We start from the raw sequence: 14,656 nt of genomic DNA on the forward strand, positions 1-14,656 counted from the left end.
GTCTACTGAAACATCCCCAAACATCCAATCGACAACAGATCTCTTTATTCATCACGTGAAGTATAGCAGCTTCGATTTCTTCCTGCAAAGAACCTCCTGAATCCCATCCATAAAATCATTCTGCGAAATACTTGCTTTGTTTTTCCTCAGTGCAGACATTCCTGCCTCCACACACACAGCCTTGCACTGTGCACCATTGAATCCCTCCGTGCTTCTTGCCAGCTCATCAAAGTTCACATCTTCTCTGGTACTCATCTTCCTTGCATGGATCTGCAGGATCCTCTTTCTTCCTGCTGTGTTTGGCAATGGAAACTCTATCTTTCTGTCCAGTCTTCCGCTCCGCAGCAATGCCGGATCAAGAATATCAACTCTGTTCGTCGCTGCAATTATCTTCACCTCATCAACAGATGAAAACCCGTCCAGCTGATTAAGAAGCTCCAGCATCGTCCTCTGCACCTCCCTATCTCCCGTGTGGTCAGAGTCGGATCTCTTTGCTCCTATTGCATCAATCTCATCGATAAAAATAATCGTGGGCTTCTTCTCCTTCGCAAGCGCAAACGCATCCCTCACAAGCCTAGCACCGTCCCCAATGTACATCTGCACCAGCTGCGGCCCTGCCAGCTTAAGAAACGTCGCATTCGTCTTGCTTGCACACGCACGCGCCATAAGGGTCTTTCCTGTCCCGGGCGGCCCATACATCAAAACACCCTTCGGCGGCCGGATGTTCAGCTTCTCAAACCTTTCTGGATGCGTAAGCGGAAGCACAATCGCCTCATTCAGCTCCTCTATCTGCTTCTCAAGCCCTCCAATATCCTCATATGTCTCATCAGGCTTGCCATCAAGCTCCATCGCCTTCACCTTCACGTCATAATCCGCTGGAAGCTTCTCAAACACTATATTCGTGTCTTTGTGTAGCGATACAAGATCCCCTGGATGAAGCTCCTCGTTCGCAACAAGCCCCATCAGCGGCAGGTATGATGACATCCTAGTAGATGCATTCACAACCCCGCTCTGCTCGTCAAACACCTCAACAACATTCCCAACAAGATACGGCAGCTGCTTATTCAGCCGAATCCTCTCCATATTCTCTGCAATCGCCGCATTCTTCGTCGATATGTCGTGCTTAATCGTACTTATCCTACTCTGCAGAATCCTTGTCTCAGAATCAAGCATCCTTATCCTCTCCCTCACCATCCCTAAAAACTCCTCGGGATTGCTTTGGTCCATCGTCTCAAGCTCCTCAAGGCTCATCCAGGGGTCCTCTCGATTTTTTATTTGCCTATCTCCGTCACAACAAACCATCTCGTGAATCCACAAATCATATCCTCATGGTACATCTTTATTCAGGTTCCATGAACATATTAGGCACCCATCTATCTCTACATATCATCTGCTTTGTCATCTATTTATGCATCCATGATTACACTCATCCAATCCTGTCAATCACATGCTTGTACGTTTTTATCCTCTCTTCAAAGTGCTTGAGAAGCATCTTCCCACACTTGTAATACTGCGTGTCCTTTCCATTGTAGCTCAGGCAGTTCGCTATCATCTGCCGAACATCCTCTTCAAACTCCCTCACACTCTTGTACACTCCCTTATCAACCTTTTCAGTCATCTTAGATATGTCCATCGGCTTCTTCACATGCTTATAATAATTAGGCACCTCCTTCGCACACACAGGCTTAGCAAACGGCCATGCACATGTGTTCCTCTTCAAGTCGCATATCATGTACATAATAAACATCTTGGTCGTTGTTTTTGCTTCTGCCTCTTCACCTCTTCCCTCACTTGCTCTTTCATCTTCTACACTCATCCCCGGTATGTCTCTCACCCCCTTCACTGTAGAATAGTCCTCAATCTTATGCATCTCAGAATATCCATCGGCATTCACCATCTCCTCATCAAATCTTCTTCTCATTCCATCAATCACCTCATCTTTCCTCAGATAGTTCACTTCCCAAAACACTCTGCACTCAACAATCGTTCCCCCATCATAGTCCTTGATACATCCAATCCATCCATCAAACACTCCCTCCTCACAAAACCCCTGCTTCTTGAAATATCCTACTGCAAAAACATCTGCATATGCAATCAAATAAAAGCATTCCCTCCCACTGCAATCAGGCCCACTGCCAAACATATCAAGGTAGCTCACCTCCTTCCTACAAATCCTGCACATCCCCATCACCTCATCAGTATAATCACCCACATGGCTCTTCATGTCCATCTTGATCATCTCCTTGAATACATCCATCATAAACCCTCCAACTCCTTTAACCTGGAATTCATAATCAACAGCAAGAAACACTATCTCTGCAAATCTCCTCTCAAAAAACGGCCTGTAGCATATCCCTGCAACCACTTCATTCTTCTCATCAATAAATACCATGCATGCATGCTTTGGATCAAAGACTTGCCTCAGTATATACTCGCCCGGCATCTTAGACAGCTGCTTTCCAAAAAGATTTTTGGCTTTAAGAAGAGTCATGCGATTCACACATCTATCCTGTGTTGTTTCAACAACTGCTTTCAATCGTCCCTCAGCAAATGCCCTGTGCAGAGCACTCTCAGATATACTGCAGATCTTGCTTCCAGCCCCAAAAGCACATGTCCTTCGCTCTCTCATCATCCGGGGCTCTGTAATCGGTGCCACTTGCCCTAAACATCCACTGCCTGCGCTCTTCTGCCCGTATTCTTGCTCTTTTGCAACTCAACAATCCTGTCAAGATACCTGAACCCAACTGCTGCAGACAGTCCTCCAACTATTGCTCCTCCAACTACATCAGAAACAAAGTGCCTGTTGTCTGCAACACGACTCATCCCAATAATCATAGATCCAATAAATAGCAGCAGCCAGACAACCGCAAAAACAATAAATCTCCAAATCTTGCTATGCAGGTGCAGCTTAAACTCTCTCCATGCAAAAAACATAAAAAAACTCGCTCCACACACCACCATCGACATATGTCCTGACGGAAAGCTTCGCCTTCCTTCCGTGACAATCGGTTGCTGCCCTGTACATATTCCATTCACAGGTATGCATCTACTCAGAAAGTCAGGCCTAAGCCTTCCAAACACATTCTTCATTGCTTCTGTTGCTGCAAACGTTGTGAAGCACGACAGCATAAATACCACATAGAAATACACCTCGCTGCCTCTGGAAGAACTGATATGTAATGCCACATACAAACAAATCAGTGGAACAACAATAGCCAACCCTATCACCTCAACATACGAAATGGTCTCCTGCGTCGCATGCGGTTTTGATATAGATACATCATACTCATCAAATGCCCGTTCATATGGCCCCACAGCATACGAAAGTATCGCCTGCACCACATCGACAATAAACACAGCAACCAACTCACTCACAACACTCTTGAAAATCACGCCTCCCATGTTGTTTGTAATCCTTGCATTTAATAAATACAGAATAAGACCCACTTCACAAACTACTTTATTGCAGCACATTGTTTCCATTATAGACATACTTCTGCACTCCCATCTGAGTAATCGACGAGATCCTTATGCATCCTCCAGACGCATTGTCTCTATTTATTGCACACAAAACAGCCTTCTTTATAAATGTTATTCCCTCCCAAAGACTCATTCCGGCCCTCCAGTTCATGTCACAGTATCCATATATGTAGGCAGATCCAGATCCTGAAATCGCCCATTCTTGCTCAACCACCGTGCCTCCGAGCGAAATGCTGAAGATCCTTGCGCGCTCATCATACCCTGCTACAATAAGTCCTGCTACAAGATCAGGATTCTCGTAAATTATCTTGCTGGCAAGCGTTGCCGCCTTCCTCACCATCGGAACACCGCCTTCAAGCCGTGTGTACATGTCCAGCGACGTCTTCACATAGTCCCTCACTATCCCTGCATCTGCTGCACTTCCAGACATACACACAATGATATTGTCTGAAAGCGGCGCAAGCTTGCTAATCACTCTATTTACAATGTAGTTGCCCGCAGATACTCTACAGTCCGCACCAACAAGTATCCCATCTGCATACTTGATTGCAATAATGGTTGTGCCCGTCATCACCTCGCTCATTGCCATCGAAGGGCTCTTCCTTCTCTTTCTTAAACACATCAAGAAACAAATTCAGCACCAAGGGCCTATGTTTAATCAGGCTCCTTCATAGCAATAAGTATTCCCACTATCAGCCAGCATCATCCTTCATGCCAATTAGCAGCAAACGCAAGCATCGCTCCATCAAACAGTGTTTCTCAAAGGAATCGTAAGATTCACCACCACCTTCTCCTGGCTTGTATCACGATCAACACAGAAATACCCTATCCTTTGGAACTGCAGCTTGTCCTCAATCCTTGCATCAAGAATCCGCTTATCACACTTTCCCTTGTATATCTTCAAGCTCTCCTTGTTCACCTCGTTGATGTAGTCTCCCTCATCAGGATTGAATGACGCCCACAGCGCCGAATACATTCGCATCTCCACATCAACACAGTCCTCAGACACCCAGTGTATAAACTTCTTCGGCATCGCATCGCTCATCTCCGCAATCAGTCCGTCGTCCGTAACTTTCACAACCTTGATTGAATACAGCATGTAAAGCCCGACAGGTTGATCAAGTGTGAGCCTTTCAAACCCCTCCTCCCCAACCGCTTGAAAGTCAGACCTTTCAATATACACCACCGGCGTAAAACGCACATCCCTATACTCTGAGCATCCAGGAATGTCTGGAATCCTCACCACACACTCAGGCACTCCAACAATAGTCACCTTCAGCGGATCCTTCACACACATTAATCTTCGTGCAGTCTTGTTCAGCTCGGCCCTGACAAAATTCTCCAGAATCCTCACATCAACAGTCGTCTCTGCATACGTATATCCAACACTCCTGCAAAACTCATTGATCGCACTCGCCGGAAACCCTCTTCGTCTCATCCCCTTAATCGTAAACAGCCGGGGATCGTCAAGAGAAATGCCATACTTCTGCAACGGAACAAGCTTCCTTTTGCTCAGTACAGTATTGCTTATATTCAATCTGCTAAACTCCCACTGCACAGGCTTGTATATCTCAAGCTGGTCAAGCAGCCAGTTGTAGCTTTCTTGCCGTGTGTAAAACTCCCTTGTACAGAACGAATGCGTCACATCCTCTAGGCTATCAGACACACAAAGCGCAAACTCATATGTCGGATACACATGGAAGTTCACCTTCTTCACCGGATGCTCCACATCAACTATTCGCATCCCAACAAGATCAAACATCAATGGATTCTTGCTGTCAACATCCATCTTGAAGCGCAGGCATGCCTCTCCCTCCTTCCACTTTCCATCAATCATCTCACCAAAAATTCGCATATTCTCCTCAGTGCATCTGTCCCGGTACTTGCTTAAATACTTCCTGTCTCCATTTCCCTCGGAAAAATACATTCTCCTTCTCTCACACATCTCCTCTTGGCTCAAGTGACACACATACGCCTTTCCCTTCCTTATCAGCTCAAATCCAAATTCTATCATTCTTCCAAAATAATCGCTGGATGCAGTCACTTTGTACGGCTCAAACCCAAGCCACTTCACATCCTCGTAAATCGATTCAAAATATCCCTCCTCTTCCTTCCGAGGATTCGTGTCATCATACCTCAGATACGTATATCCTCCATTCCTTCTTGCATACTCAAAGCTCAGGTTCATGGCCTTTGCATGTCCAATGTGCAATATACCATTAGGTTCAGGCGGAAATCTTGTCACAACCCTCCCCCCAGTTCTCTTCAAGTGCTCCTCCATAATCTTCTCATTCAATTGCGGATTCTCCCCAGGCTTAAACAGCTTCTTCAACTCTCCCTCCTCAAGCCAATCCACACTCGGCCCTCTGCACTTATGCTCATGATCTGCCTCCACACTGCCATCCTCAACTCTGCCAACCTCCTCAGAAACCACCTTGAAATTCGCACACGGCATTCTTCTTCTCATCTCCATCATCATCTCCTTCTTCTTCACGCCTTCATTCATCATCCTCTCTATCTCTTCACATATCCTGTCCCTTCCCACATCATTCTCTTCAGCAAACCTCCGAAGCTCCGCTTCGCTAACATCGCTCCGCTCTGCATACTTCATACACTCCTTCAGCATGCTTTCGTGCTTAATTACTCCCGCTTCAACTAAATCTGCAATCATCCCAAGATCAATCTTCCGAGATGCAGTGCATGCAAGTGTATACAACAGCTTGTTCGACATGTCTCTTCCAGAATACACCTCCTCCAGATTGTGCATTATCTGCGTCTTCCTCCTTAGCTGCGCTTGCTTCTCAGCAGATATCTCCAGCCTTCTGAAAACCTCCTCAAGGTCAAACATCAAGGGTTCAGCAAAATTCATCAAATCATTCATGCGCATGGCGCGTAGTCGTTCTCTTCTTCATAATCAATTCTTGCAAATATTCATTTGTTGCTCGGATCTCCTCAACAATCGCTTTCTTTCTCTTCTCTGCTCGTTTCAGCAAAACATTCACCGTCTCAGTTATCTTCTTGACTCTCCTACAATCACCATACATCAGGGATGTGTTATTCCCCACTTAACTCACGGCACACAACACATCGTGTGTCCTATTCAAAAATCTTAAAAGCCACACATATCATGCAGAACCATTTTAATGCAAAACAAAAATGTACCAGCTTTAATCAGTGTGCAAACACTCGTACCACATAACAGTGATCCAGCCAGTCAATATTGCTCAGATCATGCTTCGTAACACCCATCACTGCCTCGCAAACCCTCTTCTCATACGCAAGATCACTTACTCCTCGTCCATAATTCGTCCATATTCCGTCTCCATACAGCCCAAAGTTCTTCTTCTTCTCCTCAAAGTGCATCACAACGGCACTCCTAAACTTATCAAACTCTTCGTCTCCCATCTCTGCAAAATACTCATTTAAGCCCCCAATAAACTTCTTGATCCTGCCCTCCAAGTACTCCACATCCCTCTCACTCTGCACTACAAACGATATATACTGCTCGTATTCAACATACGCCATCCTACAGCACACAATATATCCAAGCTCCTCTTTGGTCCGCAACTGATCAAAAAACATCCCCTTGCATGCATGCTGCACAAAGTTGGCAACCGCAGTTTCATTACTGTTTGCATACTTGCCTCCATACAAATATACCGCACATGCATTGTTCCTACAATCATTCGTATTCATGCTGCATACCCTGCTCAAATCGACTAATCTAATATCGCCATTTGCACATTCTCCTTGCTGCCTCAAGCAAACTCTTTCAAACACATCAACAGCCCATTCATGCCCTGCATTCCCAATCACAACAATATCTGCAAAAAATCTTCTTGGCATTACTGTCTTCACATCAATCTCCTTCACCATCCTCATCTTCTCCTCAGGAAGCATGTATCCATCAACCTTCATCGTCATCAGGCCATGCATACACAATGCATACGGACTCTTGGTTCTTTCATTCTCCAGCATATTCATCATGTCCTCCGTTATCATCCCGCTTCTGCATTCACTCTCCTCCTCAAATAAAACATCAAAAAATACCTCCAGCACACTCTTCACTACATCAGTAAATCCCTCCACCACCACTTCTATTCCCTCCAGGCACACGTGCGCATCAATGCTGGCATCCGTCGCATATACCAGCTTCCCATACTTCTTGAAAAACACATCCTGTGCCTTATTAACTAAAAACATAAGATTCACCACATCCTTCCTTTCATATCCAAACTTCAGCATACATCCAACGAACACCTTTGGAACCCTGTATGACTCATCAAACAAGTACACAAGCTTTCCGTTGTCTCTTTCAACCTGCTTCATCTCCTTATATCCATCTCCATCCATGCCCATCACTCTGACATCATCCAACCTAACAACACATTCATCTGCATCAGCCTGCACCGTGTTTATCACATACGCCAATTCTGCAAATACCTGCTCTCCCACATCGTATTTTATTCCATATATTTCTTCAGTCTCCCTATACTTCTCTTCTTCATCCTTCTGCACATCAAACACTAGCCACTGAGAAACATCACACATCCTCAAAACCACTCCTCGTATCTCTTCTTCGTCAAACCCTTCAAAGCAGTATCCATTGTTCAAAGCATTCTCAACCGGATAAAATTGCATGCTCCTCACAAGATTGCTTACCTGATCAGTCATTTCCTGCCTTTCGCTGTACCTAAACACCCTCTCGTTCCTCCTCCTCAGCTCCTCGTACTCTTCTTCGCTCACTTTCATCCCCTTCAGATACTGCACAAAACCCTCCAGCACTTCCTTCATTCTCCTTCCGCCCTCCTCAGACACAAACATACTAACCACAAACAGAGAATAATCACTATAGTCCTGCACCTCCACATCTACAGACAGCACAAGCCCCCGGTCCTTCACTCCGCAAACAAATCCTCTCTCATCGCTCCTCTCAAGCATCCCTAGCACATATCCATACGGATTCTTCCTAAACATCTTGTATCCAGACGGAACCGTAATTGTCACCATGACCTTCTTCACATCTGCCACCGGCTGTATCTTGATCCATCTGTTCAAATACTCGTCCTTAAACACACTCCTCTTCTCTTCCTGCTTAATGCTCGGTTCTTTCGTGCTACCAGATGCCTCAGATATTGTTCTTCTTTGCACTCCCTCAAACCTGCTCAGATACCTCGTCATCTCGCCAATGCTCTGGTTTCCATACATCACCACACATATCTTCTCACTGCTATAATGCTTTGCCCAGAACGCCCTTGCCTCCTCCCATATCCCTTCATGTCTCAGTGTGTCATAGTTTCCAACACTGAAGTTCTTCAATGGCTCTTCATCATTGCTGAGCCTTTCAATCATCCTCTGTATCCTCCATACATCTCTATTCAGCCCATTCATAAACTCCGCATTCACTGCAGATACCTCCCTTTCTACTGCATCTTGGCGCAGCAGAGGCGCTTTGAAAAAGTCCGCAAGCCTGTATACTCCCTCCTCAAACGCATTTGGCGATATGTCAAAAAAATACTCAGTCACCTCTCCCCACGTAATCGCATTGAATGATCCATTGTTCTGGTTCAGAAAACAATCAAACTCGTCTTCCCCAGGATATTCCTCAGTCCCCATAAACAGCATGTGCTCCAGGAAGTGTGCAAGCCCTTGAGCATACTCAGGATCGCTAAACGACCCAACCTTAACAGACACTGCACAGCTGCACTTGTCAAGAGCAGGATCCGATGCAACAATCGCCCTTATGCCGTTGGACAGCTCCATGTATTCGTATTCCGCTGTATCCACCAAACTTTTCAAAATCTCTTTCTTCATTATCTTTTTCATCCGCTTGCATACGGAACAAAAAAATGTTTTTATGCATTCATTACTCAAACATCAAATTAATTACTAATTGCAAGCAGGCATGTGCATCACATCCTCATAAGCCGTACAAATAAGACATATATCATGCGAAAGCAAGGAATAGCAGGCATCGCCGCATATAGAGCAGCAAATGCTTGGCAAATCTCCTAGACCTATATTTTACATCTGGTTTGGCTGCCTTGGCATAAAGCATGCATGCGATGGCTTGCATGTGATTTGCATGAGAGCTTGGCTTGCCCATGCAAAACCTACCATACTTTGCTTCATTTCAGATGAACGAGATGAGGAACAGCTATGTCGATGCAAACAATAGGATAATCGAGAAAATGGACTCAATGGTCGAGGAATTTGTGGATGCGGTGGGCATGCTGCCTGATATATCCGAAGGAGTAAAAATGTATATTGAGGATTGCATAAGGCACATGCGAGAGATTGTTGTCGACCACGTGGGAATGGCAATATGTGAGTTCAAGGCAGCATACAATCCGTGCGAAGAAGGTACAAAGTCAAGAAGGTTTCCAAAGTTCATTACCGACGAGCTCGAGAGAAGCTTTGAGGCTGACCAATATCCATCTGATCACGAGAAAGCCAAGCTCTCAAAGATTTGCAAGCTGTCGATCAAACAAATAAACAACTGGTTCACAAACAAGCGAAATAGAAACAAGGGGCACGAAGACTACCGAGAATATTGAGAGCTGTTCACAGTGCCCATGTGGCATAGGCAATCATAAATCGGACAAGTAGGTACTTATTTCGTTTTGAACTTCATATTTCAATTCGACTGAAGTAGTAGAATCAGATTCTGTAATAAGCATGTAGGGAGTGTGCAAGATATTAAATTACCTCACCAAATACGATTAATTAGTATGCTCAGTGCTAGATAAACATTGATAGGGAGGGGAGCAATGGATGTTCTCAATCAAGTAGTAGCAGCAGAAGAAACGTATTTTCTGAATGGAGGGAATAGAGAATGTCTGTTGGACCTAGTAAGGCAGTTGAGAAGCAAATACCAATCTGTAAGAATGTCTGGATGTGATAAAAGGCATATAATGGCAATGCTACTTGTTCTGAGAAGAATCAAGCAGACGATTATTCTTGAGGACAGGCTTGTTGAGATGGTTGACTCCGAGGCTTCATGCATCAAGAGTACAGTGAAGAGGCTGCTGTCTGAGACAATCAGTGCTGGTTGCAAGTACAATGATGATGGAAAGACAACTAACCACGAGAATGAGCAGAAGTACACAGTTCCAAAAACAAGGATCAATTTCCCCATGGACATCTCTCAGTTCCTGAGGGCCTGGCTTAGAGACAACATGGACAATCCGTATCCTTCGGATGCAGAAAAGATGTATTTCTGCCAGAACACAGGCCTTGGGCTTGCACAGATTAACAATTGGTTCATCAATGCCAGAAGAAGGATCCTGCCATTCATGAAAGGCGAGTGCATTAACTTTAAGTAGCGATGCGGCATAATAGATGCCATGGCAGAGATGTAGTAGTCTAATGCAAGGCTATGAACGAATGGTGCAGAGCAATGACTTGCTAAGCTTCATATATTTTTACTCGAGCACCTGGCAATTCATCTTTCTGTTCGCTTGTGCATCCGGCAGGCTACCGTAGACACATTGCATGTAATCAAATCCGTTGAATAATTGTGTTTGTAATTATTCTGTTCGATGGCAGAAACCTTTTAGAATGCAAGACAGTACAATTAAAGCCATTGGTTTGATCTGCGATGGAGTCCATTTATTTAATCAATCTCAAAGCGTATTCCTCTTGATACCAGTCTCTTGACGATGTCGGTGTTGAATAAAGCGCATCCCGGTGTTATGACACCGCCTTTGAAATACGTCACGCCTGTGCCTTCAGCCTGCAAGTCCAATGCATTCAAGAACGCAATCGCCACCTGTGTCAAGCATATGGATGTTGTTAGGTATGATGGATCGGGCCCAGATATCACAAGTCTTTTGGTGCATGCCAGCCCGTTTATTTCTCCTGTGCCGTTCATCTCGATTGTGAACTTTGCCCTGTGCACCTCCTCAATGTCTGGATTCTTCTTTACAACCCCAAATGTAAGAACTCTGTATCCATGCATCAGCAGCCATCTTCCAGCCCTAGATCCTGATAGAATCCATATTATCCCCACCAGCATCCAGTAGCCAATGACGCCAAGCATGCCTTGCAGCTGTAGGTATGCAGAAAATCTTGCTTTGTGCAGCCCGACTTGGCCCAGCAGTTCCTGACTTCTCCTAACCACAAAGTAGTCCGAGCCTCTGAAAATCACTCTGTATGGTGCACTGGGCTTTCTCTGAGGCTTCTTTTGCGTTTGCTCGTCTGTGCATCTGTCTTTCTTGCGCTGCATCTTGGCATTTCTGAGGATTGACACAGAAACAATAAGCGACTCCCATGTAGTTTTGTTCAAAACCAGGTTGCTAATGCTCAGCGTACTTTCGATCTCTGCCTTTCTAAGCATGCTGCACAGATACATCACGCCAATGTCCGTGGGAACAGAATCAAATCCACAGCAGTTGATGATGTACACACCGTTTCTGATTGCTTCGTCGTGATATTTCCTAATCAACAATTCAACAAAACACGTTTCTCCAGTAATGTCCATGTAGTGTGTTTTATTTCTTATGCACGACTTGACCACATCCTCTCCATGGTAGTAATAAGGCCCAGCACAGTTGATCAGCACCCTTGCCTTTGCAGCAATTGCATCAATGCAATCCGCCTGGCATTCATATCTTGGGAGATCCGTGTCTGCGATTCTACTGATGTCTCTTGCCGCCAATGCAAGGCTTAAGCCTTCCTTCTTGAAGAGATCGATCACATACGCTGCTGTGTATCCAGATGCACCGTATATGATGAAGTCGTATTCTCTTTGCATTCAGGGCATCACAAAACAGCATGCTAACTATTTGGGCTCTAGCACTCAGGTATGCTGATACTGATGCCTTGCGGTGCCAACAAATGATGCATACACAGCGAATAGTGTGGCAGGAATGCCAACCAGTGGAGATCAGGATACTAAATGTGCAACTGAACCAATAATAATGTGTGCGATGCTACATTCTGCAGCAATGCCGTGATTGGGTGTTTATATGTGTGATCTGCACAGGGACCAATCAGAGCAATGGCCAAGAATACGATTGGTTTTCATCCACAGATTATTTGGATATGTATGTGGCGAGCATGTCTTTACAAGATGGATGGAAGGTCTGATAAAGAAACCATCGAAAACCATGAGGCAACAGACAGCGACTGGAGCAATGCCATGCATACGGCAAGAGAGGAGTTTGAATCGAGTGCCGAGTCTCAATCGGAGTCGAGCATCATGAAGCATGTACTTGGCGCTGCATGCATGCTGAGCCATGAAAACAGCAACGAAGAGCAGGAGAATGTCTCGAAGTTTGATGTGTACATTGTCAACGGCAGTGGAAAAATCAATGGATACGAGCTGAAGCACATCAGCCCTATTGATGATCTCGAGTCGGAAAGTCTACAGGGAGACTCGCTTGTGGAAGGCATAAGATCGTTCCACCTTGATAGAAAGGACAGGAGTGTGCCACCCAAGGAGTTCTATGGAAAAAGGAAGTCGTGTGGCTCAGCTGTAAAGAGTGATAGCAGGAGTACTCTTGCATCGAAGGGTAGTCACGACCCCATCATCCTTGAGATTTCTGACATATCGAGTGCATATAATGCTGACGAGTCGGAAGAAGAGCAAGTGCAGCATCAATCGCACACACAAGAGCAGAGGAGCCCAAAACAAGAGTTTAACGGTGTGTATAATGCATTATGCGTAAGCTACGGTGGTAGAGGCATGCTACTGCAAAAAGCCAGCATGGAAGTGTGCAATTCATCAGGTGCCAATACTAGTTGTAGTTGCTGCTCATTTAATGCAAATATATGCAGTGTGTGCAGTGCAAGCACATCTGGTTTAAGCAGCAGTTCGCTGAATACAAGCAGTTGTTCGGGCACAATTCTGATGGAAGGATGTGCTGCCAGAGATGGTAGAGATGTGCATGAGTGCAAAGGGCGTACAGATGCAAATCTTCCACCTGAAGGATTGAAAATGCCGGTGGAGGGAGAGGTTGTTATTATCAATCAGGGTGCAGATAAAGATGTACTGCGGGAGCTTGGGATTTCATCTACATGCAAACTGATGCAGGGCTCGTATGATATAATGACCGAGTCAAGCAAGCCTGTGAATGAATTCAATACAGCGTCTAGCGATACAAATTGCGATGATAACAACCCGAATGCCATCAAGGATGCAATTAGTGAGATACAGGCACAAGTGTTTGGAGGCAGTTCTGTAATCAAGAAAATCGGATTGAACAATCCTAGCCAATCGATATTGAGTGGAGGAAAGGCCACGCCTGACTTTGGAGGTGTAGATATGGAGCTGAAGACTGCTCTGCTTGCTGCATTTATTCCCTCGATTGATGCACCAAGTGAAACGTCGTCCAGCAGAGCATCCTTTGTTGAGACAAGCTTTACAAGAAGAGTTAATGACGAGCTGAACGAGGTGCGAGCACAAATCGAAAGCGAAAAGCAGAAGGCTGATAAAAGCAAGGCAAGTGCAGATGTAAACGAAAACATGATTCTTTTTATTGAAGTAAAGGATTCAGCAGACAAAAAGCCGAATGCGTCATTCACAAGGAATAACCGTGTTGGAAAGCTAGTCAAATTCTTTGAAGAATTAGGAGAGGATAACGAAGAAAATAAACTTGGTTAAATTATCACTATGGCTCAATGTGTTTACGAATGTACTGCTATTCTAGGGTTGACTTGAACTGTACTTGCTCATGCTTGTCTTTGATGAGATCGCATATCACATCATCTGAAAATGGGCCATGCGAGAACGGGCAGTCTTTCTTGATGCAGTTGTTCTTTAGATAATATGCTCTACATGGAAACTTACTTGTTTCATGAGAGTAAGTACAGTTTTCGCCATGCCTGCAAGAGTTCATCAAAAAGAATTTACAAAGAACCGTACGATGGTTGATTGAAGACCTGGTATCTTCCTGATGGGGTTGCTGGGCAGGCCTGGCGATGGTTTTATGTGTTCTGTGTTCAAGCAGATACTCTTTTCCAAGACGGGTGGGAACATTCATCTTTGGAAGCATTTAGTTGATGGGCTTGAACGATGTGGTTTTATGCATTGTTGTGTGCCATTGCTGTGCTGTGCATCAACTGTTGTGCACTGCATCCGGTGCATCTGCATACAAAAAGCGGTGCTGCGCAGGGGCCCAATGAGAATCGAGAAGTGCTGGTTCTGCTCGTCAAGCATATACCAGGGGCATGG

The 14,656-nt window shown here is 45.0% G+C and overlaps 11 protein-coding genes across 11 annotated transcripts; 3 read left to right on the forward strand and 8 right to left on the reverse strand.

The window, feature by feature from the left end:
- Positions 1-51: 51 nt before the first annotated feature.
- Positions 52-1,251, reverse strand: HK407_05g09820 (AAA ATPase; the record flags this gene model as incomplete). Its single annotated transcript, XM_060420958.1, has 1 exon — positions 52-1,251. One exon carries the CDS (start codon positions 1,249-1,251, stop codon positions 52-54), a length of 1,200 nt encoding a protein of 399 aa, XP_060276920.1.
- A 175-nt stretch (positions 1,252-1,426) lies between these two features.
- On the reverse strand, positions 1,427-2,632 carry HK407_05g09830 (bromodomain-containing protein; the record flags this gene model as incomplete). The annotated part of the gene is made up of 1 exon (XM_060420959.1): positions 1,427-2,632. One exon carries the CDS (start codon positions 2,630-2,632, stop codon positions 1,427-1,429), a length of 1,206 nt encoding a protein of 401 aa, XP_060276921.1.
- Positions 2,633-2,661: 29 nt separating this feature from the next.
- Positions 2,662-3,402, reverse strand: HK407_05g09840 (PAP2 superfamily protein; the record flags this gene model as incomplete). Its single annotated transcript, XM_060420960.1, has 1 exon — positions 2,662-3,402. One exon carries the CDS (start codon positions 3,400-3,402, stop codon positions 2,662-2,664), a length of 741 nt encoding a protein of 246 aa, XP_060276922.1.
- A 58-nt stretch (positions 3,403-3,460) lies between these two features.
- HK407_05g09850 (proteasome) lies at positions 3,461-4,069 on the reverse strand (the record flags this gene model as incomplete). The annotated part of the gene is made up of 1 exon (XM_060420961.1): positions 3,461-4,069. One exon carries the CDS (start codon positions 4,067-4,069, stop codon positions 3,461-3,463), a length of 609 nt encoding a protein of 202 aa, XP_060276923.1.
- Positions 4,070-4,225: 156 nt separating this feature from the next.
- On the reverse strand, positions 4,226-6,328 carry HK407_05g09860 (tRNA synthetase class I; the record flags this gene model as incomplete). The annotated part of the gene is made up of 1 exon (XM_060420962.1): positions 4,226-6,328. The coding sequence occupies one exon, from the start codon at positions 6,326-6,328 to the stop codon at positions 4,226-4,228; it is 2,103 nt and encodes a 700-aa protein (XP_060276924.1).
- Positions 6,329-6,651: 323 nt separating this feature from the next.
- HK407_05g09870 (insulinase) lies at positions 6,652-9,306 on the reverse strand (the record flags this gene model as incomplete). The annotated part of the gene is made up of 1 exon (XM_060420963.1): positions 6,652-9,306. One exon carries the CDS (start codon positions 9,304-9,306, stop codon positions 6,652-6,654), a length of 2,655 nt encoding a protein of 884 aa, XP_060276925.1.
- Positions 9,307-9,584: 278 nt separating this feature from the next.
- HK407_05g09880 (homeodomain-containing protein) lies at positions 9,585-10,037 on the forward strand (the record flags this gene model as incomplete). The annotated part of the gene is made up of 1 exon (XM_060420964.1): positions 9,585-10,037. The coding sequence occupies one exon, from the start codon at positions 9,585-9,587 to the stop codon at positions 10,035-10,037; it is 453 nt and encodes a 150-aa protein (XP_060276926.1).
- Positions 10,038-10,250: 213 nt separating this feature from the next.
- HK407_05g09890 (homeoboxdomain-containingprotein) lies at positions 10,251-10,805 on the forward strand (the record flags this gene model as incomplete). Its single annotated transcript, XM_060420965.1, has 1 exon — positions 10,251-10,805. The coding sequence occupies one exon, from the start codon at positions 10,251-10,253 to the stop codon at positions 10,803-10,805; it is 555 nt and encodes a 184-aa protein (XP_060276927.1).
- A 290-nt stretch (positions 10,806-11,095) lies between these two features.
- Positions 11,096-12,235, reverse strand: HK407_05g09900 (uncharacterized protein; the record flags this gene model as incomplete). Its single annotated transcript, XM_060420966.1, has 1 exon — positions 11,096-12,235. One exon carries the CDS (start codon positions 12,233-12,235, stop codon positions 11,096-11,098), a length of 1,140 nt encoding a protein of 379 aa, XP_060276928.1.
- Positions 12,236-12,481: 246 nt separating this feature from the next.
- HK407_05g09910 (uncharacterized protein) lies at positions 12,482-14,086 on the forward strand (the record flags this gene model as incomplete). Its single annotated transcript, XM_060420967.1, has 1 exon — positions 12,482-14,086. The coding sequence occupies one exon, from the start codon at positions 12,482-12,484 to the stop codon at positions 14,084-14,086; it is 1,605 nt and encodes a 534-aa protein (XP_060276929.1).
- A 37-nt stretch (positions 14,087-14,123) lies between these two features.
- HK407_05g09920 (uncharacterized protein) lies at positions 14,124-14,477 on the reverse strand (the record flags this gene model as incomplete). Its single annotated transcript, XM_060420968.1, has 1 exon — positions 14,124-14,477. One exon carries the CDS (start codon positions 14,475-14,477, stop codon positions 14,124-14,126), a length of 354 nt encoding a protein of 117 aa, XP_060276930.1.
- Between the last annotated feature and the right edge of the window lie 179 nt (positions 14,478-14,656).

Source organism: Ordospora pajunii (assembly GCF_021821965.1).
Source record: "Ordospora pajunii strain FI-F-10 chromosome Unknown Cg_05D, whole genome shotgun sequence".
In the NCBI taxonomy this organism is placed as follows: Eukaryota; Fungi; Microsporidia; family Ordosporidae; genus Ordospora; species Ordospora pajunii.